Here is a 27,008-nt window from a genome sequence, read left to right as displayed (position 1 = left end):
ATCTTCTGACTGCATTCCCTTTTTAAATGCTTTGGCCACACCTGCGACGCTAACATCTCTAGGGAATCAGCAAACTACTATTTCGGTTCAGCCCATCGATATCGTGCTAAGATATAATTGGCAGGCAATTCCAACACAATGACCTATGTTTATAGATGAACACATTTTTATTATGCTTCCCGTAATAGATAAAAACTAATGGCAGTCGATTAACTAATTTGTGTGCCTAAGATACACTTCAAATGATGCTCCCAACTCAGAGTTACGGGCCACCTCCAGTTACACTCAGAATTGCAAGGGAACTTCATGTGGAGCCTATAATATCTAATGCTACCCTTATTCATGTCAATGCTTTGTGTACTTTTGCTTACAAAAGTCTCTTCTACTCAATATGCAAGACGTTTTTGCGTCCGGCCCGTTATCTATTTCGCCTTATCAATACCAAAAACAGTATTCGATTATTCGTCTGTATGTGTGTATAATGAATGATACTTTGAATGATATTGAGATGTGAAGTTGATGGATTCCACAAGTTGTATTAATTCAGCCTCCAGCTTACCCATTTAGTAAACCATAACTTTCCCCATTCCGTCGCTTCTGTCATAACCAATCCAAGCGCACTGCGATTAATCTTAGTTGAAAATTTATTCTTTACCCATCTACTAAAGCTGCAAGTTTTGATCCCAGCATTTATATTATTGTATCATGAGTTATCGCCCTGCTACGGCAAGGTGCTCGTAGGTCAGCATAGGTCAATACTGTATCTGTGCACAGTGTTTATATTATCATTTATGATGCTGTTATGCCCAATCATTATTTTCAAGTAGCCCGCGCGCAACATTGCGCTTTTCCATATTTGACAGCGGTAGAAGCCTGCTCAGCGAACTACTATTTTTTTAATTATATTCTGTGTCGTATTATTGTTTTTCTCCTTGGCAATATGCAATTTGCGATACAATAAGTTGACAAACGGCGATGTCCTTTTAGTTAATTCGAAGGGTTGAATGCAAATAAATTGATTGTGATGGTCTCTGTCTTATTAATCGTGTCATGTGGTATGGCACATGGATATTCAAAATGAGCTCAGCACAGTATTTCTATCGATTAACGAAAAGGGGAGTATTGATGAGCGATTTGGGTATCGACACGCAAGACGCCTTCGGTGCAACGATGTGGAAATCGGACCCGCTGATCTTTAATGCAATTTCCATGCTAGAAATTTACATCTATGTCTTATTTAGTACCAAGGATAATAAGCTGTCCATAAGACGATACAGAAGACCCAGTATCATCTGCCGGTTTATGCTCATGAAAAACAGACGTCGCGTGTGAATAAGGGGAGCGTTATCTTTTTCTGCTAATGTTGCATGAGAAGTTGTAGAATATATTGCCGGTGGGCAACAACAGTGATACATACGAATGTAATTATCATCATTACTATTAACGAGCGTTTGATTGCGAATGATATATCGCGCTATATATGTATAGCGCGTCACATACACACGCACATATGCATGTATATACACGTGTGTGTGAGTGTGTGTGCAATAATAATACTAGAATTCAGTAATATTATTATTTCATTATTTTAACTGGTCGTAGAAAAGATGAAGTGTGAGATGGATGCCCGTCTCATGCGCAACCGAACACACCCAGGCAAATAGAATATTTTTTGCATGAAACAGTTAAAACACGTACCGCTTTCACAATGATCATCTTCATCAAAGGCCATATACTATTTCGTGATCTTCCACTCTCTTCCTTTTTGTGTTCCCACGTTTCTTTTTCTCGGACACTTCACGTTCGCTCTAATTCGGCGTCTGGCTCACTGTTCATTTCGTATCCGTATTATATTATTTATATATATATATAGTCGGCTTCACTTGGTATGTTTTTCGCATAGCTCCAACCTTGTAAACTGCCCATAGTGAAAGTTACATTTATAATAATTATAATTACTATTATTATTATAAATAGCAATGATCGGCGATATCATAACCGGTGTGTAACTTTTAACAAGTACGTGTCACTAGACCAGACTCCTCTGGCCCGTATCCGATATACAATACGTATCGTATTTATTGTTGTACATCAATCGTCATACATCTATTTGCAACTAAACCACCGACAATTAGAGTTCATACCAACAAGAGTAAGAAAAAGAAAAGACACTGCGGAGGAAAGCTGCGTGAGGCGTAGTCCTTCAGATCGATTGTTTAAAGAGCAAGACGCTGATATAGATAACGTACAGAAATCTGATCTAATTGGTTATCACATGACAGATACGGTACTTCTCTTAAATCACACAAATCATTCATTCGAATTTTTAAAATACTACACAAGCGTATCATAACAACCATATTGGAGAAAAACACAGCAGGACGTGGTTTTAAGAACAATGAGAGGAGGTATGAAAAATGAGTCTAACGTCTATCTTTTCGCTATTTGTTTCAACGATGGCAGGTCAGTGAGCAAAGTAATGCTCCACTATTATTTGATAAATTCGCCAACATTTGATTTCTGCCAACAAAGGATCAAGTTTAAAATTTAGACGTTTAACTAGCCAGCCAATTTTGTCAATCATACAGCATTCAATTCGCTCGTTTTCGTTCAAAACTCGTTTCTTTATTCCGATTATGATTATGAATAAGTGGCACGTTGCGTAACTTGGCCGTATCTATTATGTATAATAAATAATTTCAACGAGAAACTTGCCTCCGCCGCGTTAATTGTTGTATCGATGCTCTCGTAGCAAAATAAGCATAGCCTTACCTACGTAACACTGTTCTAGGGCTTAGTGTATAGCATTTAACAAACATTCAGAATTCCAATATGTACAACCTTTCGTATTGAGGACACGCCAGATCTCAGCACACGAAGTCAGCCTCGGTGTGCTGATGCTCGATACCAACAATTAATTTGTCAACAAACGTTTTTAAATTATCAAATAAATAGGCCAATCAGGTAGTCACTTGCGACTTCAATTGATTGACATTCAGCGGACAAGGCCATAATCCGTTTACGATATGATGTTTACTAACCAGGTATGAAGTATAGGCAACGAAACTCAATTAACTGAGCGAAACTTTTAAAAAAAAGCAGCAGACTGAACCAAACAATTGTAATTTTCGCAGCGCTGAAATACAGTGGCAGACGTTTTCGATCTATCATGGGGCATGGTCCATACTCTTGTAGGCCAGACCATCCACTCAGGTTACCATTCGCGAGAGGCCCTTCCCCATCGAAATGAGACATCAATGTTTAATCGTGACATCTGTTAATTTCCTCCTCGCTTATGATATCACTGCCAAAATGATCTCTTTTTATAAGTTTCTGTAAAACCCTCATAATCATCATATCATCATGAGGGTAGCGTCGTTTCCTTATGCGTTTATTGTTTCGCACGACCATTGCAATTTCATACTGTATTGTTTATATCTCAAGTATACTGTATAAACACTGCTCTACTGGAACTTATTCAACTACAGCAAACAACTTACGCACACTTAGGGGATGTGCGAGACCTGATAAAATGTCAATTTTGCATTTTTGTCATCTATTTATGTATTGCAACTATGGCGGCTGCATCATAGCTTGCGTTGGCTGCTTCAGATGCATCTAATTTGTTTATTCGCTCGCTGGACTCTTGATGAAATATTTAACTGTTAATGACATTGGGTCAAATTAGAGGAATACTCGAAGTCTGCGATGGGGAACGGTTAGGAAGCTAAGGGGCAAAACTACAGCGCTGTAACGTCGGAGGCGGAAAGGCCAGAATTTAGGGGTTACGCTTGCGTCGGTGTTCTTCAACTTCTTGTTGCTGCTGTTGCTGCTGCACTCTGTTGGCTTTGTTCGGTCGATCATGGCCATACGCATATGATAGGTAATCTGCGGGTAAGCACCGATCGTTGCAAGATCCTTTAACCAATCGGTACTTAGTACGTCCACAAATTGATTGTATTTGATCTGCTGCTCGCGTCCTGTCTTGTGTGTGCCTAGTTGGTACGAAATTTCTAGAAGGACGTTCGTGACAAAGTATTTCTATTCGTCGGAGTCGACATTTACTATCGCATTGTCTCAATCGTCCAAAACCAATGTAGAAGTGCATACGGCATGACATTATGGCTTGGTTTGGCCAGGAATCTAGTTAACAATGATGCATAATAACAATGGCACTGTTTTGGGGAAAACAGACAGAAGAGTTGACTCCGGCCGCTCTCGTTGTCCCACATCTGGATTTAATGCCTATTTCGTTTTTTCTGCTTATCCTTTCCTTCGTTCATTTGCGTCCTCTTCTTCGTTTCTAATCTCTCACCTTTTTATATTTCAACTCTTTTCTTGTACTCAAAGCATCGTAACGCAATAATTATCAATATCATTATTATCTTTTTCACTTCATGCATTCTGGCCAGTACTGTATATAGTAGCGCTTTGTGGTGCCCTCGAAGAGCTTATCAAGCCACGACGAAAGCCCATCAAGGAGATGCTCCTCGAACAATATTGATCCATAAAGATCTCCACTTCCGCTGTCAGATGCTGACGCTGTCCCGCCGGTACTCGTACTGCCGCCGCCTCGCGAGCCGCCTTTAACACAAATACGTACATAAGCATATATAGATACAAAAATTTGGTCATCTATAACATCAATCGACTTGGCACTAAATGTAGATTTCAATGCATTCATTTGTAGCTAGCCTAGAAAAATCCCAATACATCTTCTCTGTCGCACTATCTCTGATACTTTATTGATTCGTTCTGTTTATCTTAACTAATTTTCATGTTGATCACGTACCTTTAATTAGTCTTCCGCTCTCTACATCTGAGTCGGCCTCCGAGTCGGAGGAGTCAAACCCCAGGAAGGCCCCGTGCGCCCCTGTTGTATTCGCCCCATGATTGGTTTGGGTAGATAACGATGGACCCATCGACGTCCCACGCCGCTCGCGCTCCCGATCCCGGTCTCGATCCCTCCGGGGTTCCTCCTCGCGGTGCTTGGCGTGATACACGCAGAAGTACTTACGGTGACCGTTCAGAGATAATACCTAAAGGATATACACAAGTAAGAACGACAGAAACAACAACAATAGCGACAGTTAGTCGTAGAACGACGCGAAGGTAGCATGGGCGGTGGATCGAATAGGATAGTTAGACCTTGAACAACTAGTCTCCGTGATGATGTAGTGGTAAAGCATTTGCCTATTCAGTTCTGGGATACGTAAGGTAATCTAGCAGCAGGACCAGGTGCAAACACACTTTGTTGTGTGCTGAGAGCCAGCTGTCTGATGTAATGTTTAGTGGTAGTGTTGGACGTAGAACTGTGCACTAGAATATGAATGTTTCTAATCTTCGGAAAAAAAAACTAGAGGGTGACATCTAACAGGCAGTTCTATTTTTTTTGGTGTCAATTGCACTAACCGTCCCAATACAGTTCTTGGGATTAATGTTGAGTGGTCTGTGGGATGATTCGCCGAGGGTCTGTAGCAGTAAGCGCCGGTACCATTCAAGATTCTTCTCAAGCATCATGAACGCAAACATGAGCGTCTTATTTTTGCGATAGGGAAATACGGCTTTGAAGAACTGCGGAAGAAGTTTGGGTTTCGAATCATTGTCCACAAGTAGTACGACCGTACGGCAACCGGGCTTAAGTAAGCGCACTAGGCCTGTAAAGCAAAGTATGCGTATTTGATAATGTGTTAGAGCTTCATGTCGTTTACTACTAAAGATACTAGTTTACAGCAACAATAGACAATGCATTTCTCCGCCACTTTTCGGACCCATAGGTGATAGATTAGCGCTTTACAAAATGTCCGCATCGTTATGTGTAATAAATATGGGCTGTATGCGTACTCTTTTTAAGCATTAGGATTACAATACTGCAGCTCATCTAGCGAAGATCAATCGCTTACCGTTGTAGGTTTCTCCACGCAGTTCATGTATGCTGAGCTTGCACTCGTTGCGCGGTTTGTGGCCACCTGGTACGTGTACACCTTTTCCTTGTTGCCGTATTTTGTTCTCTTCGAGCTGGACCAAGTAGGACATAAGGTAGCCGATGAGTATTATAAACACAAACGAGACAACTACGGAGATAACAGGTAACACCTGATATTTAGATACATTATCGGCAATGGCATCAGCCATCAGGGCGAGTCGCTTAAGGATACGTGTCAACAGTCCCTGCGCGTGCTCATCGGTAAGTGTTCGTAGACGAGCCCGACCACACGCTAAGGTTTCTGCCGTATGCAGTAGACGCATTAACACATTGTTCAGTTCTTCTTTACTCGCGTTCATCTGCGTGGCGTCACCCGACCAAGGCTTCGATATCCACTGGTACTCGACGACAAGATCAGTGCGCCGCCAGATAATCACAAAGTGCTCAGATGGCTCCGCAGGTACCCCCGGGCCGTTCATAAGACTTTCGACGAACTCGCCCTGTTTATCCTTCTGTAAGTACATGAAAGACACACGCTCCTTCCACTGAGCACTCAGTCCCTTGACGTAAAGACGCAATTGCACCCGCCTATCCTCGTTGAGGTTGCTTGGATGAGACACAGTCACCCAGATCACACATAGTCGACGTCGGGACACCTTCTGCGCCGATTCATTGGGGCAGAGCTGGTTGAATATCGGCTGCGACGTAACTCTCGGTAGTATGAGGAACTTGTTAGCATTAAGGGCGTCGTGCAGTGTCTGTGTGCTTAGCTCGGGCATCGCCACTGTGGCGAACGGTGCCGAAGAATATTCATTAAAGAGGAGAAGTGATTCCTTCTTTGGGAGGACGTTTAGCTTACGCCGAATCGCCTCCCCTGCCGGCTTATTCTCGATACACACAAAGCCGAAGTGAATATAGTCACGGAACTTGAACGCAGCAAGCATGTATCGGAGCTTAATTTGTTTGGTCTGTGAAAAGAAGATGGCGCGGACCTTGTCGTCGTTTTTCCAGCCTGACAAGAACGCATTAAGTTGATTGCGTTCCTCTAATCGCTCAATGATCTTCAGCTCGAAGGTCCGTCGGACAAAGTTGATGACGTTGTTGAGCGACAAATGCTCGTCGCGAAAATGCACTATCCGACCCTGAACGACGGCGACAAGATGGGGCAAGGCCGCCACACCCAACTTCTTTCGGATCTCTTCCTCATGTTCGGCGTGTACGGCACCAAACTCGATACCAATCGGTTCCAGCTCCTAAATACAGAGCAGCAAAGTTATATCGAGAATTAACGTAGTACCATCAGGCAGACAAAAAGAAAAAGTGTACAAAAAAGAACAGACAGCATATATGCTGAAGTTTGCTCACTGTTACTTAGACATTTAACTCTTTACAGCTGCAGCAGAACTCATCATTCCTCAAGTAGTATCTTCATACGCCGTTGCAAAGAAGCCCAGCCTGATATATGATTACGTATGAATGTGTGTGAGAAAATATGCAGCCTTACAGAGAACCCAACTAACCTGTTGTATTCTATGCCAAACTGGCGCTGCCTGCAGGCAGGGTGAACACTGGTCATGATAAAAAAGAAGCAGCCAAATACGCGCGTGAGAGTCTGGAACAATTTTATTCTCATAGGATTTGGTGGTTACCGTCATGTTATGGTAGATGGCGAGTAGAGGACGCTCCGCACCAAACATTGTTTCATACGGGTCATAACTATACCTAAGATACACCGAGAAAAACCGTAGAAAAAATTTACAGTGAGTTCATGTAATCATTGAATGTAGCACGACTGAATGTATTCACTTTGTAAGGTAATGACACATGTAAGAAACTTCGTCATAACAGTACCAGCCAAGCACGAGTTGCTTGTACAAAGTTTTGCGGAAAAGTAAAAACGACATGCTGGGACAAGTTACTACGTTTAGTTATTATTATAATTAGCATTATTGAAAATTATCTAAGACCCAGGCGCGTATGCAGACGTGATAAGAACTATGTCAAAATCTCAGGAGAGATGGAAAAAGGCTGCACTGCTGGTGCGTACCGATGGGCGTAAGCGGCCCGTCGCCTACGGAAATTGGGTGTGTCTTCAGTCCAACCATGCTTATCATATTCGTTTCGTCGTTCCGGATCCATGAGAAGCTCGTAGGCCTGTTTGATCTTGATGAACTTTCCTTCCGCAGAGCGGTCTTCTTTTTTTTTGTCCGGGTGCCTGGAACCGCAACAACAAAAACTGGTATTAGAAAGAAAGCAGATTAGCAGCCTCAAAAAGTGGGTTTCTATTTAAAGATTTAATTAGTTTCCTGGTTAGTTTAGGCTATTTTATAAACTTTGTCAGTTTTCCGGTGAAGACGCCGAAAGCCTACCAGTGGCATAGTGGGGACAAATATGAGAGCATACCTCCACACTACCTACCATCCACGCCTGATTTTTCTTCCTTACCATCAGATTCAATGGCATAATAATGCTTACTTACGACTTAGCTTTAAAGGAAGTTCCTGTTAGTGGCTTGGTCTTTTATAATATACAATCGATATGCTCTTTTTTTACCAAAGAAAAAGTCTAGCCGACCACAGTTCCCACTCTCCTGAGTACTCAAAAACATTTGATATTTGTTAATATTTTTTATTTTTAGATAGCTAAAAATCAAGCATTTGGCTAAAAAAATATTTTTTTGTATCATATAATAGAGCCTGATCTACGGATCCATGATCGATATGACTAATAACCGCCGCTGACTATCTTAATAAAAGTTCGCAGACCCTTCAAATATACAAGTTTCTTGGTTTCTCGATAATTGCACCGTTGGTAAAGAACGAATTTCACAAACGAGACAAAGGATCAATTTTCGAAAAAAGTCTAAACACTGGAAAGCTTCAAGGAAAATTATTTGCGCTACAAACGAAAGCATTTTTCGATTTAGTAAAGAATTCACGGAAGGATAGCAAAAGCCTTTTTTAATGCAATTTAACTTAAAAATGTGAATTATTTGGCACAAACGATATCAAACACGTCTAAAATACGTATTTTTTTAATTTTTTTTATTTATTATCTTTTTTGTTAACGGTGACATTTTAATTGATTATAAACATCCTTTAGACGGACTATTAATAACATTCGCACTCGGCATTTTTTAGCGCACACTGACACCAGTGAAAGGTAACTGTGTGTTAAGCTTATATTTGCAAACTCGATGGACTTATGGCTACAAATCAGGCGCTTTAAACATTTTTTTTAACACATTTCTTAATACCTTTTGTATTATGAGCAGTATATATGACCTGAGTCGGAAATAGTCATTGATGAAGCTGGAATAACTATAGCGGATATTGGTTAGATCTAGTAAACTCTACTGTACTGGGGCAGAAAGGTCGTAGGAAGCATTAAAAGTGTTATTGAAAATATAAAACCCCTCTATACTGTGATGTTTGTTTGTTGTTCTACCGATTTTTTGCCTTTTCACTGTTAGTTTTCGACAGATTTAAACAACAAATTTGGAACAACTATAGCGATCAACAAGGTGCTCGTGCAATACACCTTCTTCGACACAAACCACGCCAGTGTCAGCTGTTTTACAAGAGTATAGTTTCATCAATTTCCCTTGAAATTGTACAAGTTCGATGGTATAAGAAGTCGCAATTTATCTATGCAGAATGGAATACAGCGGAAAAAACGCCTCTCTTATTTTACTGAACGTCATACTTTCCGCTTTACCTCATCTCCTCTTTAGCGTCGTCTCCAAATCGTTATCCTGACAAGGACAAATTAATATGCAACGACATGTCTGCGCCAAGGAAATTACTTACAGTATTTATATCTTATATGGCCTACCTGTGGATATGCCGTTAAAAGGTCTCCAGAATTTGATTTGGCAAGTCTGGCATTTTATTGTAAATCGTTAGCGTATTTGTGAGCACGATTATATGCTTTTTTTTACTCGGATTGGCAAAATGAGAGCATATAGTGTAATAGAACGTTACATATACAAAAACAACCGACAAATAATATCTTCCCTATTTCGCTACATTTTTTGCTGCAATTCTGACTTGATTCTAGTAAAATGCAATTAAGATAGCATAGAGAGGGAACATCTTCGAATTTCGAACTATGCGTGAGTCATCAAACAGACGCATTAATGCGCTCCTATCCCCGTAGAATATTAATTACACTAGAAAAGAACACAGTTTCACACATAATAATTTTTTCAAGACAGTAGATTTCTTTGACGTCTCCTACAGTTTGCAAAGACCATACTATGTTTGTCAGAACATGCTTTTACTCTATGTTGTTTACCATTCTTTAGCGAGTTCCTTGTACGCCTGTCGTATCTGATTAGCCGAAGCGGACCGTGCGACGTTGAGTATCTTGTAGGGGTCGCTAAGTAGGCCGAGCGTCCATTGCGAACAGCCCACGAAGAAAACAACCGTTATAAGGAACAGCTTCATGCCTGTCAACCTGCCCTATAGTTTTGTTGTCTAGCTACCTCCTTCGGAGCAGTCTGTCCTTTCGAAGCAGCTAGAGCTCAGCGGCGCGGCACGTCACCTCGCCACGACCAAGGCTTTTCAAAGCCAGAATGACGCCTACCACCTCAACTTCCAGCGCGAGCAATATTCGCTGCCGTACTTTCCCACCAATCAAAGAATCGGGTTCCCCAACAAATTTCCGAGGGTACGCCGATCACTTATTCGCATCACTTGTCACACACCCATCTCGAGTTCATTTAATCCCGTCCTTTGTGATGAAAGTACCAAAGGGAGAATTAGAAGGTGATCGGCAGAAAGTAACGCTCCACTTTTTCCTCAAATATATGGTAACTTTGTGGTAAATTCGTGGTCACCGTTGGACCCGTTCGTTAAGGGTCACCGACGTACCAGAACGCGGCCTTTGCCACTTTCTGGTGTAGCTGACGCATGCACGCACGATTATGATAATGAATCAGCTGCGATCAAAGCGATCAGCTGCTGAAGAACGCCACCGCCTATGGCCGCCTTCAGAAGCCAAGAAATTGTGGTCTTTAAATTTGTAATTACGATCGTACAATTAGAAGTAGTCGTAGTAGTTCTAGTAGCCAGGTACAAGACACCGGATCAGTGCAGTGCGCGAACCCCCGTATGGACGCCGCACCACAATTTGTACGCGCACCGCAACAATCTTTAATCTTTGGCAGTGGCACGTAGCCTAGGTCTTCATCTCCGTTTATCTCTGCCAGCTCCCAATCGTCGCCGCAGCCTCTTTGCAGCCGCTCGCGGCGATAATGGTTACCAGCAGCAACAGCAGCACGAGAAATCGGGAGAGATCAGACAAAGTCGCCAGAGCAACTCCGAGTAGTAAGGGGGACAAGCGGTTCTCAGCCACGCTTAGCTACAGAAACTCACACGCGCAGACACACTAACCGACACAACGATTATAAAAATTACAGCAGCGGCAGAAGCAGTAGGAGACAACGGATAGATATTTAGTATTCTCTTTTTTTGTGAGTACCACTGTTTATTCTTAATGAAACAACTGTGCTTGGTTTTCTTTATTTCTCTATATAACCGCCCTTCTATCCAGGGATACACTCTTCAGTCCAAAATAGGACACAAAAAGATTCCGTGTTTTCCTCTCACGACTATGACGGTCTCTCAGTAATTGCGCACGCGAATGCTACTGATCGACCTCTTGCTCAAGCTGACGCAAATTTTTTGCACCTGAACCACAACGAGCTATTAATGAATAACGCTATTCATAACAATAATTCGCACTTCCTTTTATCTGCCAGATTTTTCCTTGTCTCGTTGTTCTTTTGTAGATAAAACTCGATACAAACCACGAGCCGATCAAGAATCATCCGTCCGCCGATACCCTTTACTCTTCTTTTCAACTAATGAGTTAATAATAAGTACTAATTTGCACAAGTTACAATTAGTCCTGAACGGCCAGCTTGAGGTTACCAGCCAGATAAACAAAACGCTCTTCTATCGATTGCTCGTTGTGTATCGTGTATTATTATTACTATTAGTAGCTATTGTAATTGTCGTAGTGCTATACGGTCATAGCGGCACCAGCCATAGTTCTTGCAGAACAAAGCTCATCTTCTTTTTGTTTACAGAAGTCGTACTGCCTCTTCCACATGTTGGTGGAATCGCCAATCGTTACTTGTACTGTGGCAGCACTGCGAGTTGGGGGGCTGGCGAACGGGCGCGCTATCAACATTACGCGCGGCCGTTTCTTTGCTCTTCTTCCTTGTTGGACTCTCGAGTGCGTTGCCGTTACTGAAACTAGGTCCACTGGCCGCCACTCTCGTTGGTTAGTCGATCTATGACTCCACCAGTTTTGCAGCAACTACTGCTCGATAAGCAACTGGCTGATTAAACTAGCCGTTGCTAAATCATTAGCCAACAACAGTGCGTGTGCATTCAACGAACATCTCCTTAAGCAACGTCTGAGGGGTCTACCGCCAGGCTGATCATTAAGTGAATGAGTCACCGTGGGCGCGATCGTCCTCGTCGCCTCCTCGGCTCCACAGGGCGACCACCACCGCACTCGGAGGCCGAGGTCGCTCACTCCTACCTGAGACGACCAGTGCTTTGATCTCTCTTCGAGGCGAATTCTACGAGTCCATTTTGATTTGCAAGGAAGGAGATCGAATCAGAGACAAATGTTGGCTAGCACTTAAAGTAATGACCCGGCTGCACCCGGAAGTTGATCGGGCTGCAACACCAAAAATTTCGTTTGGGCTGAGGAAGTAAAAATTTGGACAGGCAAGTGATAGACTAAGATGTACCCAGTATTTCATAGAAGATTACGAGGATTCTGTTTAACATTATTCCACTCGCTAAAGCTCATGGTCGAAGCTTGCCTCACTTCCGGGTATTCGGCGGCTTTGCAAGGATGGTGTCGTATTATGAGGTTTGGTGGCTATCGTCTAGAGAGCTCTGCTAGACAATCGTCGACAAGTATTCATAGCTAAATTTTCCATAAAGACGCAGTTCTGCAGTCGACATAAACGGACGGATATTTTTCACTAAAACTTATACACGATTTCAGTATCAATATAGCCACCATCGTCCGCTAGAATCTCCGAGCGTGCGACGATGCTCCGCGTTAGCGTACCATTCACTGCGTGTGTTTTTGGCTTAGCAATCGGCTGTTTGTCCATCGCTCTATTAAGTCCTTATTGAAGAAACTCGTTGACAGTGTGCATGGCTGTAGTCACTGCATGCGACGAGGGATGTCTACGCTGACCCAGGAGACATTAAACGGTACTTGTAAATATTAGTGCTAGCACTATCGCTTTCTCCCTGCATCGTTGTCAATACTGCCCTGACCTTCCTGATCTGTAGACATTACGGCAACCCACTAATATTATCATTAGTACCAGCCAGGCTAATGTCGGCGCTGGCTAAGGACTTCGGAACAGTCGGACACTCACTTCATTGCAGCGGTGGTGCTTCTCCGGTGAACGAGTGGTCGCTGAGAAATTCATTAGTTTCACAGATCGATCGATCGCTCGCTCGCTCACTCATCCACCGTTTTGACCATCCTGCTGTGTTTTTACTTCTAATGAACAACGAGAAAATGCACCATCTTTTCATCGACTGCGTGGCGCTAGTGATGTACTATTTTCATTGTTAACGTTGTTCGCCCCCCCCCCCCCCCCTGCTATAGCGGCCGCTCTGTGTTTGCTTGTTTTTTTGCCTGTTGGGGCTCCGTAAAGGAGTCCTAAGGAAGCCTGTGCTGGGTTAGTGTGGGATCAAAGTCGTGTTAGTCAATTACTATTTTTGATGTGTTGAACCGTTATCGTAATTTCTAGAAATGTCTTGATATTCACTAGCGTTATTGTCTAAAGGGATGCCTCGGCTAATGTACAGCGTACGACGCTATAAACGCCAAGCAAACTCAGTCGCTGGTAGTCCATCTGGTTGCTGTAGCCCATGGTGTAGTTAACGCTAATAATGAAAACATGGCTGTGTACAGACTGGAGGCAGAATGTTCACAGCTAAAACGGTACCACATAACGGTGTTATTAGATGGATAGTTTGTATATCTTCGCCCTAACCATGTGAAAATCTTTTTCCGGTATTTCTCGGCGAACTATCGACTTGATTTGTTTCAGCAGCAGCCTCTGGCCAGCAGGTAGGCGGGCATAAACGTAGTCGACACGAGATGGCGTCTTCCGTTGCGGCCCTTCAAAGTGAGTTTCAATAACCACGAAAGGAATAAGAAAAGCATCTAGTATAAGTTTGTTTTTATGTAGACGGATACGGGGAAGGGGAAATATAACTTCGTTATCAATAAGCAGTGCTACTGCAGCCGGCAGCGTGTTCTGTTAACTGGAACAATACAGACCTATCAGATTAGGTGGCCAAAAATTTGACCTCGACATCTGCGGATATACATCGCAATATTCTTTGTTTGCTACTACATTTTCCTACGATGTATAGTGCAGTGCATGGAAAAGGTACGATTGTTTGCAAGGTGTACCTAAGCTACAGACTGCTGTATTGTAGTGTAATCTGTAACGAACAATGTTTTGTTCGTTAGGCGGTACGTATCATAACAACTGTATTAGCTGCAACTCGATGTTGGTTTTAAGAGTACCCAATTAAGCCCACTAAACATTTATAAACAAAACCTTTTCACGTTCAGAGTTGAAACAGTTTGATATTTTTAGGAATCAGTTATTAAATATGTTATTAAACGATTTAGTTGTCACAGTGAGGTTTTTATCGGATATCTGATTAGTATTATCAGCTCTCAGTACTTGGTAGAAATTGAACTGTGGTGACATTAACGCTGCTGACGAGTAGTCCATGCTGTTGACTTTTGTCGTTATTAAGCGACCTGTCTGGGCTGTCTATTGTGCAGCCAACGTGCGATTGGGTCATATGATGGAGCACGTAGATTTTCTATTACTTATAGGAGAAAGACGCGGAATTTTTGCTGGAACATTTATTACGCCGACACAATTGAACAGGATTACTAACAGATTCCATCTAATTCTGTCAGTGGTAACGATTCACCTGGTTACCGGCATATTATCGAAAAAAACATCAGTTTATCTGCTGAGAGATATTGTAATTCACTGCAGCTTTTATGAAATCAGCTGTAATGAATTAACTGTGTTCTCTCACTTAAATCAAGCACATTGTAATCTACGCATCTATTACAACATACGATTTTGAAGTTATTAATGGAGATGAATGATGATGGCAGCCAACTAGACGCTAAGTCGATATGATTTTGTCGACTTTCCATACACAGAGAAAAAAGCTGAAACTTACTAAATACGGGTATACGAATTTACACATATAGTCAGCCGATTCGATTGGCCGACTTTATATGGAAAGTCGGCTTTCCTATATAGAGGAAAGCTATACAGTAATGTTATTACGTTGTAAGTGGTCGCGTTGGGCATTTCGCGTCACGTAGTGCGGCTTGAATTGTTACCGGAAGAGGTCTCCAACAGATTGTCTCATTGTATTCGATGTGCTCGATTCGATCTGATGTTCAGTTTGATTTTAGGAGGTCCGACTTTTCAGCTGGTAACTGTGTAACTTTCATATTACAAAACAACTGTATTTGTTAGATAGACTGAAAAAAAGTCGCATTGCGGTGTTAAGTTTAGCGTATGAAATTGATCCCGACTTGTGGATAACAAATGTGATTTGAATTGCTAAGGCAATTTTCAGGATTATTTAATCTAAGATTTATCTAAGGCTTTGACTGACTGCTTGTGTGAGCCTCTTGAAACATATCGTAGCATACTGCTTTAAGGTTCAATGCAATAAGTTTAAATTTCCGTAATATAGCCGTAGCGATTAGTTTGTTTACTCATGTCTAATCTATAAAGGAAATTTTGCCAATAGGAAGGAAGGTATTCAGGTGGAGCTGAATACGAATACGATACAGGCGAATTGGTGTTATCTAAGATCGACTCATTGTCAATCAGGTATCGGACACAATTGTACATTTTGCGAAGATGGATAGGTGATCTTAGCTATTAGCTCAGATAATTTTTTTCTTCGCTGTGACGACAATTCAGCCCTCGCGGAGTTGGCGCACCGGGAATACACGTCGGGTGATTATGAAAACGCGGAGCGTCACTGCATGCAGTTATGGAGACAGGATCCGGCCAACACTGGCGTTCTGCTGCTGCTCAGTAGCATTCATTTTCAATGCAGACGACTTGACAAGTGAGTCCAACTATGTGATCACCGCCTGTGTGCTTCGAGTGGTTATTTCTTAATCTGCATTAATGTTAATTGATTTAGTTATACCCGAAAACTCCTTACAAGCAACTTTACTCAGGCACAGTATTTAGTCTAAGGCTATTTTAATATGCGCATTATTATACTTTGACAGATCGAATTGACTTGTAGTACTCTTCTAGAATTCAACATAGAATTTCTCAATTATCTAAAACAAATTTTGTCCGTTTGATCAACCCGTAACATGCATTGTCCAGATTGACAGATTGTGGGCTATCCACTCGTTAAAAATCTACTCAATATCGACTTAGTTTTGCTATGGGATTTCTTAAAAAGAGACGTTTCAGCCAGAAGAACTGGAACTTTTAGTGTAAGAAAGCTGTTGTCCTTAATGCAAAGCCTTGCAAAATAACCTTCACCAAAAAAGAAAGAAATCTTACTTTTTTGGTGAAATCAACTAGTCATGTACGATGCGGCTCTGACAGACACGTAAAACAGGACAAAACTCTCTAGGTATATATTGACAGGATTAGCAGTTAACAGTAGCAGCGGTTATATATATATGTATGCAGGTGTTCAGTAGTGGTGCTGATGAGGCGTTGAGTTATATAATCTTTATCAAATCAACTGAACGGTTGTGACGGCGTGATGAACTGCGAAATAATTATACATTAAGCGGACTTAAGCGGAATATTGGCGCCTGCGTTATGATCTCCGTTGATGCGAAATCAGCCTAGCAGCATAACAAAATTGAACAATAGATTTTTTGTCGCAAAAGGTTCAGTAATGGAAAAACAAAAAAACGGTCAAATTAAACGTCCTCCCACTTGCTTCTGTGCTCATCTACCGGCGTTGAACAATGTTCTAAGCTACTTTTAGGACACGTCACGGCCCCCAAGTTGTCGAGAAGTTGGGCGAATTGCCTATGTTGCTTACTGGTGGTAGATAACAGCCTGAAGTATTTTGGGTTTCTAGAAACTGGTCTCAGGTATAAAATAATGGGCACTATGATTTCGATTTGTGCCTTCGGTAAAGTGAAGTGAAAAGTCGAGAATATACATATAGAACTTACCGTAAGTTTACGCAACGCGGGTAAGGGTAGCTACTAGTTGGTAAATTCAGTTCACCAGGGTTCACCGATAAAGCGTTCATTATCATGAAAATACAATGGTAATTAACTTAGAACATGAGCTAGGTTAGGACGTAATCACGCTTCGTTTTGCGCTGAAAACAGTCTCAAGAATTTTTTTTTTTTTTATAGTAAATTTATAATTTACTATAGTAAATAACAGCAACATACGCAGTTCAGTGTTTAGGGAACATCCTCTTTTATAGCGTTGACTGGGCCAGATGCAAACGGAACTGTCAGTTTCTCTCGTGGAGGCAAGAGCTTTTTTGAAGATATAGATAGTGATAGGGTTATTCCCTAACTTAACGGGGCTTTGGCTAGTCCAGTGACAGGAAATGTGTTCCGAATATCCGTATACGTGCCCATCGATCTGTCATGAAACAAAATTTACATATCAATATTTATTAATTTGTTGAAGTTTGCAATAACATTACTACTTATGCAGCTCATAAATCTTTCGCGGCTCAAATATAGTTAGTTGATTTGATGATAATTGCATTCTTTGTCTTTGAACACTGACCTGTTTTGTTAATAACAGGTCGGCACAATTCAGCAGCCTTGCGATCAAACAGAACCCGCTCCTGGCAGAAGCCTACTCAAACCTAGGCAATGTACTAAAGGAACGTGGCCTTCTACAGGAAGCTTTAGACAACTATCGCCAGGCTGTACGGCTAAAACCAGATTTCATCGATGGGTATATTAATCTCGCAGCTGCTCTCGTGGCTGCAGGAGATATGGAGCAAGCAGTGCAGGCGTATGTCAGCGCTCTACAGTACAACCCGGTAACCGCAAATTGCTAATACTGATTTGTTTTCAATGCATTTTTAGTACTGTAGTCATAGCTTGAAAAAAATATAAACGGTTTACACGACAATTTGTTAACATTGATCTATATTTTAAGTAGTAATTAGAATATAGATCATTTGAGCCACCTTTGTCTTAGTAAACTATCGACCTCTATATAGAGTCGTTACAAAGTTGTTTATTTTTAGGACCTGTACTGCGTGCGTTCGGATCTGGGCAATCTCCTGAAGGCGTTAGGTAGACTTGACGAGGCCAAGGTGAGTGTACTGGAAGGAATGCTTGTTTGTCAGGCACTCCTCTCTAATCTCTTGAACGACTTCGTCTGAACACGTCTCTTATTATTCTCGATTCTTGCTCGACGGTGACGTTTAATGTCATCCCTCTGTTGCGATAATTGTAGCAAAGTCTGTGTTTTCTAAGTTCTGCTGGTTTTCAACCCTCCACATAACGATAGGGTCATCTGAGGACCTCAGTTGTTGTAAAGTTATTCCAGAGTGACCCCAGAACAAGAGTTGAAAGTGTCTCTTTGGGGGCTTGCGCGGCGTGCATGGCAAAATTGGCGGCAGTATGGCAGAACTGCTGACACATGCGGGTGCCACGTACATGTACACTTTTGCGAGTCAAGTCATATCAGGGTTACCACGGACCTTCTTCCTATTACCATCGTTTATCTTGACTCTTAGAGCGTTTTGCTGAACGGTTACTCACCGATAAGGGTGTGCCTGATTCGCTACGCTAACTCCGAATATGAGATTGGGTTATTATTTGTATTTCGGTGTTTTCCTACTCCGCATACCAGTGTACATTCGAATTTTCACGGAGCTTTAAAACGGTCTCTGTCGGTAAAGGTACAGGCAGTATCATCCAGTATAAACAAGGTGCGACTTTTTTCACGGTTATTGTGGCACCCACACGGCGTCAGCGACGTATTGCGAGTGAGAGTTGGCGCAGCGGCGCAGCTGACGAACGTACCCTCCAGTCACAAGACTGGCGGGGAGAATGGGTTAGAACAAAAATGTTTAGAAGTATCTGAGCCCGTGGATATGTTTAATTTCCACGTCAAGTATAGAAGTTAGGGTGGAAAACACGGGGGCGCAGCGACACCATGAGATCGGCGTGTGAGCGGCATAACCACACTATAGAACACAGTTAAGTAAAGAACACATAGAGCGCTTGCGACCAAAATTTCACAATGGGGCTTATGCGGCAGTGGTAAATAAAGATGGCAAACTTTGATTAATTCGCGCGGCAAATGAGCTTTCGGCGGCAGGGGCAGCGGCAGTGGCGGCGGCGGGTACCTGAAAAAGGGAATTTTTGTACGTGAAAATAAAACGAATGACGTTAGAAAATTCGTCGTTGTTCGACTTTGATTATACTTTTTTACAAAATTAATTAAATTAGATTTTATAATTTTGTATTAGATATTTTGAACTGATAATCGTACGTGATCAAAATTTACTCGACTTCTGTCGAGACGTACAAGAACGCCCTTACGCGATATGTGAAGTGCAAGCGAATACTCGACAGCAGAACCATGTGGTCATTCGATGTTCAGTTTCTTTTCTTAGAAAAGCTATTGCTGGTTTGTTACAGATAAATATTGAGATAGTGACTTTTTTTTAATAATAGTGACTGTTTAAACGTTTCGATCTGAGTAAAGCAGAACGAAACTTAATAATGAGTTTTCTTTCGCCCTGCCAGTTTCGATAGTGATGAAAAGGTAGGTCATTTAAACAATGGCTACTGATCACATGGCGAAGCAGCGCAAAACAAGACCCAATAAATGTGTATATATATATATATATATATATGTATGTGTATGTACTTATAGTATCGGCGGCGCAGCTATTGTATATAATGTAATCAGTGCGATAAACCCTACTGAAGCCCCCCCAGAGACATGATATGAAACGCTATGGCGAGACGTGTTCGTTCGTTAGACTGTCGAGAGAGAAAGATTTTCAATCAATTCTTGATTTTTTTAAAATTATATTTTATATAGAAGAACCCTCCTTTTTGTTCTTATTCGAGTTCGACTATTATTATATAATCTTAGGTTTGTATTAAGATTCAATTTCCTTTCAATACGTAGCAAAAGGAATATTCGAACTCGCCTAACATCAGTCGTAATTTTCGGGGAGATGTGATATTTAGGTAGGCGAAGAAGCCAATTATGGTTCTCTAAGTCACAGTTCTAACGGCATGTTTTAATAGAGGTGCTAGCATTCTATTCGGTATTTTGTCCAGTATCTGCCTGCACTCGTTGTGACCGCGCCAAACGCATTTTAATACGGGAACTTTTACTGGACGAACACAATACAGTGCTTATTGATCTACAGAATAACTATTTTTAGAAAAAAAAAGCTTTTCCCATAGTTTCAATCTCCTGTGCCTCACGTAATGGGCAGTAAACTGCTTTTCCAGCAACTAATTCAAGGGATATATTCCGTCCAAATGAAAAGGAAACATTTTGTTGATACCTTTTGGAGCCCGGCTTTTTTTAAGGGTAACGTTTGTACAGATGTACATGGATGTCGCAGTCGACGTACAAGAAGCGGACTTAAACAGATTAGTGACGCTTTTGATGACCTTGTAGTTGGTCCTGAGGTCCCACCCATACTGTTCTACACTCACTTGAAAATTCCAATGTAGTATACGTAGTACTCTGCTCCTTGTACACGACCGTGGCTCCTATGATTATATTCTTTAAATTGTTCTTATATGAGTACCTATTTGCGCTATGCTTATAGATGCTTTAGTTAGTTATGGATGCTCCCCAGGATATAAAATAGTTGTAGGCTATTTTAAGCAGGCGGGCGGTCTAGGCTTAGATAACTAGTTAAGGTTTTCGGTGGGACCTGTGACAATCCGCAAACAATCAATAGGTGAATCGCACAGTTTAGGCAGCGGGTGTCACCGCTGCGTAAGACGGCGGCATCGCCCCGTATTCGCTTGCGTGCCAACAACAACAACAACGACAGAACACATGTCACGCTGTGAACCAGCAAGTTAATCTTTAGCAGAACCCGCCCTGACAGCTCGCAGCGTATCGGGCCACCTGAGTGGAAGAGCGACGCGGTTCGCCAATGTCGTGAATGAACTGCACACTTCACAATGTGCGTACTTCAGAGAGCAGGGAAGATCATCGATAGAATCGCGTCATACACAGAGCAGATAGCGTCGATGATGTCAACGACCGTGTCAGGTGGTCGCCAACTTCTCAGCATCGCGCCTTGGACGAAGCGAAGGATGGGTTTGCATGAGACCTTCTTACCCATCCATTCATGTCTACGTCGTGCGAGTCTCTCATTACTTAAAAGGCAAGCGTACAACCTAGGTAATTCTTCTCACAACAAATAAACGTCAAGAAAGAATCAGAAAAATTACACTTGTTTATTTTAATACACTCATACACGGCATTTCATTATTCGAGCTGCTGTTGCTACTACTATCACTAATAGTAATAATAATAATAATGATAATAACAATAGTAATAATGCGTTGTTAGTTGATACGCGCGAATCGGTACAATTATTTTGTATAGTCCATGTCGAACTGCTGGATTAAAAAAAAAAAAAATATATATATATATATGTATATATATATATATATATATATATATACGGCTTTCTAGAGTTCTTCGATGACGATGATTTGAGATCGATATGATACACAATGGTTGCGAATGCAGTGTGGAATACGCTAGCCCAATCGAAACACGATGGGTGCTATTCAACAAATAAAAAGTAGTAACACGCACAGACACGAACAGCGTATGTAGGATTCGGTGTGTTTTTCTAAACTTGTGCGTGATCGATTTTTGCCGCATGCCATCGACCTCACGCCTTTTAATCGGCTAGGATTGCCGCACGGGTCTAGAAGCGTGTTGTCAGAGCTAATGTGGAAACAGAGAACTGGCACTTTTCTCTGGGGGAGTGCAACACCCGGCAAACGGTAACTGAACGATTTATTTGAGGTGGAGGGTCGTTGTTGCATTGTACCGATTTCTAGGCTTGTTTTGCTATTTCGTCCTGGGTAATAAAAACGCCGCATTTTACATCGGTAATTGGCCTCGGTCATACTCATAGCCGTCGTTTATAAACCATTCATCGCGTATCTGTAAACAACGAAATGATGCTGTTGTTGTTGTTGTTGATGAAGATCATCAAGAAGATGGTGACAGTGATGACGATGATGATGAGACGATGATGACAATGACAATAAAGTTGCGAAATTTTACTTAATAAATAGTGGGTGTACGTAGCCATAGCAAATAGGTACCGGTAAAAATAAATATGTAGTTAAGTTGGCTTGCGCGCTACCTGATTCACCGAATTCACATGATGACGAACAGATCATCCTGCCGATAAGCATAGATCACTCAATCAAAACATGAGGTAAGGCGCCGCGACTTAGCTCTATGCTGCGATATCCCCTGCGCTGCGATGTACCTCCGAAGCACTCCCGCTCTCCCCCCAAACAAAGCGCCGCTTCGTGCATCTCTACCACTATCTGGTACCACCACTTTTCCTGATTTGACAGTGTTATGTCTCTTCATGCGCTTTAGTCGAAGTTTGCGTGCGCGGAGACGTTGATGCTCATAAGCATTGGCGTCCTAAACTTCTGCTAATTGCTACTTCTGATCTAGTCGCGCGAAGGGTATGCGCACTGTTCGAACACGGATTGTGGTGTAGTCAGAGGTGAGCCGATATCTGTGGACGTTCGCAGAGGAACGCGCGTTTCTCACTGCCTTACTCCGTTGCGCTCCTTGACCGCGCCGCCGAACTCCAACGGAATAACATTATTCGCCTCGAGCCGCGCGCGCACCGTTGCAGAGTGCCTTGGCTGGCAATCGAACCGCGCAGCGTTTCCGATGAGGGGGCATAAAAGAAATCTAACCAAACCATCTGTCTGCGTGTAGGCGTGCTATCTGAAGGCCATCGAGACGTGTCCGACGTTCGCCGTGGCTTGGAGCAACCTGGGATGTGTGTTCAACGCACAGGGGGAGGTGTGGCTCGCCATACACCACTTTGAGAAGGTACGTGTCATTGTTTAGTAAAAATGACCAATTCACCTGTTATTACGCGCAAATAAAAGACAGTGGAGATTTTTTACTTTTACGACTTATTAACATACATTGATTGACCGTTAGGCGGTGGCGTTAGATCCTCACTTTTTGGACGCGTACATCAATCTGGGCAATGTACTGAAGGAAGCCAGGATCTTCGATCGGGCGGTGGCTGCCTATCTTCGAGCGCTGTCTTTGTCTCCAAACAATGCGATTGTCCATGGAAATCTCGCTTGTGTATACTATGAGCAAGGGTTTGTGTACATTCCTGATTTATTTGTAGCTAAGTTCATATTATTACAACGTGTGTATAGAACGGCCAATTGAATCCAAATTCAATGGAGCAGTGAACGAACTTAACCAAACGTTAGCAGTATATAGGAAAATGATCGGTGCAAAAGGGTTTCGTCAATAGTGTGTAGTACATATAATTTCTGAACTATCTTAGTACGTCCCACATTATGACAAAATACCCATGAAAAGCACATTCAGCGTTTCAGAAGTTGGCTAAAAAGGCGTACAGAGCTTTTTTGTAAATGGAACAAAGTACTACCAATTGAATTTCGTACTGCCAAAGCAAAAACTGCAAGGACGAAATATTCCAAACTACGTATAAAAATGCAGTTTAGGCTCATTAATGAGTTCTAACTCAAAAAAATTATCTCTATTAATTGTTCATACAAAAAAAGAACGTGGATTATTTCGATTTCTGGAAAAACAGGCTCAACCCTTTTGCAGAGGCCTTTTTGTGATTGAAGTAATACTGCAGTCGCGCAATTCCTGTTTGCTATGGTGCTGTTACCTTTATGGTCCTGTGTATCTGAATTTTGCTCTACAGGTTGATTGACCTTGCCATCGATACGTACCGGCGAGCAATCGAACTACAACCAAATTTTCCGGATGCATACTGCAATTTGGCGAATGCACTCAAAGAGAAGGGACTTGTAGCTGAGTCAGAGAAATGCTACCACACAGCGCTCCGATTAATGCCGAACCATGCCGACTCGCTTAACAATCTGGCAAACATTAAACGCGAGCAAGGTCTCGTCGAGGAGGCTACTCGCCTCTATCTAAAGGCCCTCGAGGTATTGCCCGAATTTGCGGCGGCACATTCAAATCTTGCATCAGTGCTACAACAGCAGGGTCGACTGGCTGATGCTTTGCGTCATTACCGTGAAGCGATCCGTATTTCGCCAGCATTCGCGGATGCCTATTCGAATATGGGCAACACACTTAAGGAGCTCGGAGATGTACAGGGCGCTTTGCAGTGCTATCAGCGAGCCATTAGCATCAACCCGGCCTTTGCAGATGCCCATTCAAATCTTGCATCAATTCATAAGGATTCCGGAAATATACCCGAAGCTATACAGAGCTACAGAACCGCGCTTAAGCTGAAACCAGATTTCCCCGACGCATTCTGTAACCTTGCGCACTGTTTACAAATCATCTGCGACTGGTCGGATTACGGTACTCGTATGGAAAAGCTAGTAGCAATTGTGAGGGAGCAGATTGAAAAAGGCCGGCTGCCGTCGGTGCATCCACATCATTCAATGTTGTATCCGCTTAGCCATGATCAGAGGAAGGCAATTGCTGCCAGACACGCTAATCTGTGCATTGAAAAGGTACGCATAAAGTAGATTTATGTATGTGACAAGTTTGCTTTATCGGTTGTTTCTCGACTAGATAAGTGCCTTGTTGCATCATGATTTTTTACGTTATTCTTCGCGTGTCTAAAGCCATGTTTATTGTATGATAGACTTTTTTAAAACAACAGCCAAACTAGTTACTTTGTCAGACGCTGCTCTACGGTGAATTTAAGCCTGCTAAAAAGTAAAATCTGGGAGTCGTGGCATCGTTTTATCTTGATTTGAAGCGACCTGGTGGAAACATGCAATTTGTCTAAATATTTTGATCATTTTCATTTTGCAGATTCAGGTGCTGCACAAGCCACTATACAGCTATCCCGTCGAGCTGAGGAAGGGTGAACGGTTGCGCATCGGTTATGTGAGCTCGGATTTCGGAAACCATCCGACCTCGCATCTTATGCAGAGTGTGCCCGGGATGCACGATCGAAGCCAGGTAGAAATCTTCTGCTATGCGCTATCAATTGATGACGGTACTTCATTCCGAGGGAAGATCTCTAAGGAATCCGAGCACTTTACTGACCTGAGTACCGTGCAGTGTGTTGGGGCTGCGGCTGATATGATCCACAAAGACGGAATCCATATTCTCGTCAACATGAACGGCTACACGAAAGGTGCGCGAAACGAGATCTTCGCCCTTCGTCCTGCTCCCATACAGGTCATGTGGTTGGGTTATCCAGGTACATCCGGTGCCTCTTTCATGGATTATATCATTACCGACAAAATAACATCACCCATTGAATTGGCGAGCCAGTACACGGAAAAGTTGGCTTATATGGCTGATACGTTTTTTGTTGGCGATCATAAACAGATGTTCCCACACTTAATCGAACGAGTAATCATCAATAATCCGGATGTGAAGGATAACGTAAGCGTGGTCAACGCCACAGACCTGACTCCGATTATTGAGAAGGTTGACGTGAAAAAGATTAAGGAGGTCGCCCTCGTTTCGACGGCATTGGAGGCATCAGCTCCCCCCGTTGTGACAACGGTCGTAGAAGTAGTAAAGACCATTATTGACCTTCCTCCGACGACCTCCGCTAGCTTGAAACAGGTTCTCGCTGGTAAAGAGGAAGCCGCAGATGTTGATGGCGTCGTATTACAAAGTGGAGCGGCTGCAACATCCAACCCCAAAGAGGCCACCGGTGAAGAGGCTCCCAGCAACATTCTTGTCACTACTCGACAGCAATACGGTCTCCCGGAGAACGCCATTGTATACTGTAACTTCAATCAACTATACAAGATCGACCCCGATACACTTCGTATGTGGACGAATATTTTAAAGGCGGTTCCAAATTCCGTCCTCTGGCTACTGCGTTTCCCAGCCGTTGGCGAGCAGCAGGTACTGGCCCAGATTGAAGCCTCAGGCCTGGACAGATCACGGGTGGTGTTCTCGAATGTTGCCGCCAAAGAGGAGCACGTCCGTCGTGGCCAGCTGGCCGATGTATGCCTTGATACACCACTCTGCAACGGCCACACGACCGGCATGGACGTCCTTTGGGCGGGCACTCCCATGGTAACATTACCTCTCGAAACGCTCGCTAGTCGAGTTGCGTCTTCGCAGCTACATTGCCTTGGCTGCCCAGAATTGATAGCCAATGATCGGCAAGATTATGAACGCATTGCTATTCGCCTCGGTCGGGACAAGCAGTACCTCAAGCTGATTCGTGCCAAGGTATGGCAGCAGAAGAACGAGTCGCCACTATTCGATGTTAAGCACTACACGAAGAATTTGGAAGATCTCTTTTCGGCGATGTGGAGACGACACGCGCAAGGCCTCAAGCCTGATCATATCACCGAATTAAGTTGAACGAGTCACGGGAGTGAAGGAGTAGATATATAGGCGGAGAATGGGCAATACCGAAGAAACCGAAACGATGATTTTTGCATCCCTCATCACCCTTATTATCACCAGCATTACCGACGCAGTGATAATGGATAACGATGATTCTGGGGCATTATCCTATTCTTATGATGTTGTGACAAACGTGCCGTATCGGTTTGACGAAGTGTGAAAAGCGGAATTACTGCTAATAGTCTCAGTCTATCTATCTATTAATGATGGGCTGTCAATAGTGAGTAGTTGAGGGGCTAAACAGAACAGACAACTCGCTAGGGGAAACCTTATGAAAACACACTTAATTCGTTCCATCCATTCATCCCTCTGTCTATCTACTAATACGGTGGTTGACCATAAATTTGGTTTTTATTCTGCCCTGTTAGACGCATACCTATAATATAT

General features: G+C 42.6%; 2 protein-coding genes across 3 annotated transcripts; one reads left to right on the top strand and one right to left on the bottom strand.

Moving 5' to 3' along the window:
• Nucleotides 1–146: 146 nt before the first annotated feature.
• On the bottom strand, nucleotides 147–12,858 carry l(3)80Fg (dnaJ homolog subfamily C member 16 l(3)80Fg). The gene is made up of 7 exons (XM_022841484.2): nucleotides 10,223–12,858; nucleotides 7,974–8,141; nucleotides 7,447–7,648; nucleotides 5,904–7,179; nucleotides 5,413–5,657; nucleotides 4,793–5,039; nucleotides 147–4,584 (listed from the first exon to the last, which is right to left on the bottom strand). The coding sequence occupies exons 1-7, from the start codon at nucleotides 10,372–10,374 to the stop codon at nucleotides 4,391–4,393; spliced, it is 2,484 nt and encodes an 827-aa protein (XP_022697219.1). The 5' UTR covers nucleotides 10,375–12,858; the 3' UTR covers nucleotides 147–4,390.
• Nucleotides 12,859–13,010: 152 nt separating this feature from the next.
• Nucleotides 13,011–26,999, top strand: sxc (O-linked N-acetylglucosamine (GlcNAc) transferase sxc). Of its 2 annotated transcripts, none has more exons than XM_022841732.2 (9): nucleotides 13,011–13,173; nucleotides 14,031–14,105; nucleotides 15,957–16,107; nucleotides 17,790–18,033; nucleotides 18,244–18,312; nucleotides 22,977–23,093; nucleotides 23,208–23,377; nucleotides 23,962–24,745; nucleotides 25,053–26,999. In XM_022841732.2, the coding sequence occupies exons 1-9, from the start codon at nucleotides 13,131–13,133 to the stop codon at nucleotides 26,574–26,576; spliced, it is 3,177 nt and encodes a 1,058-aa protein (XP_022697467.1). In that variant the 5' UTR covers nucleotides 13,011–13,130; the 3' UTR covers nucleotides 26,577–26,999. The 2 variants fall into 2 exon arrangements, with proteins under 2 accessions (XP_022697467.1, XP_022697460.1); XM_022841725.2 differs by having other exon boundaries at nucleotides 14,028–14,105.
• The last annotated feature ends 9 nt before the right edge of the window (nucleotides 27,000–27,008 follow it).

This window comes from Varroa jacobsoni, unplaced genomic scaffold, assembly GCF_002532875.2.
Source record: "Varroa jacobsoni isolate VJ856 unplaced genomic scaffold, vjacob_1.0 scaffold_101, whole genome shotgun sequence".
NCBI classification, from domain to species: Eukaryota; Metazoa; Arthropoda; class Arachnida; order Mesostigmata; family Varroidae; genus Varroa; species Varroa jacobsoni.
Note: the sequence above shows the minus strand (reverse complement) of the source record. Positions and strands in the feature narration are given on the sequence as shown.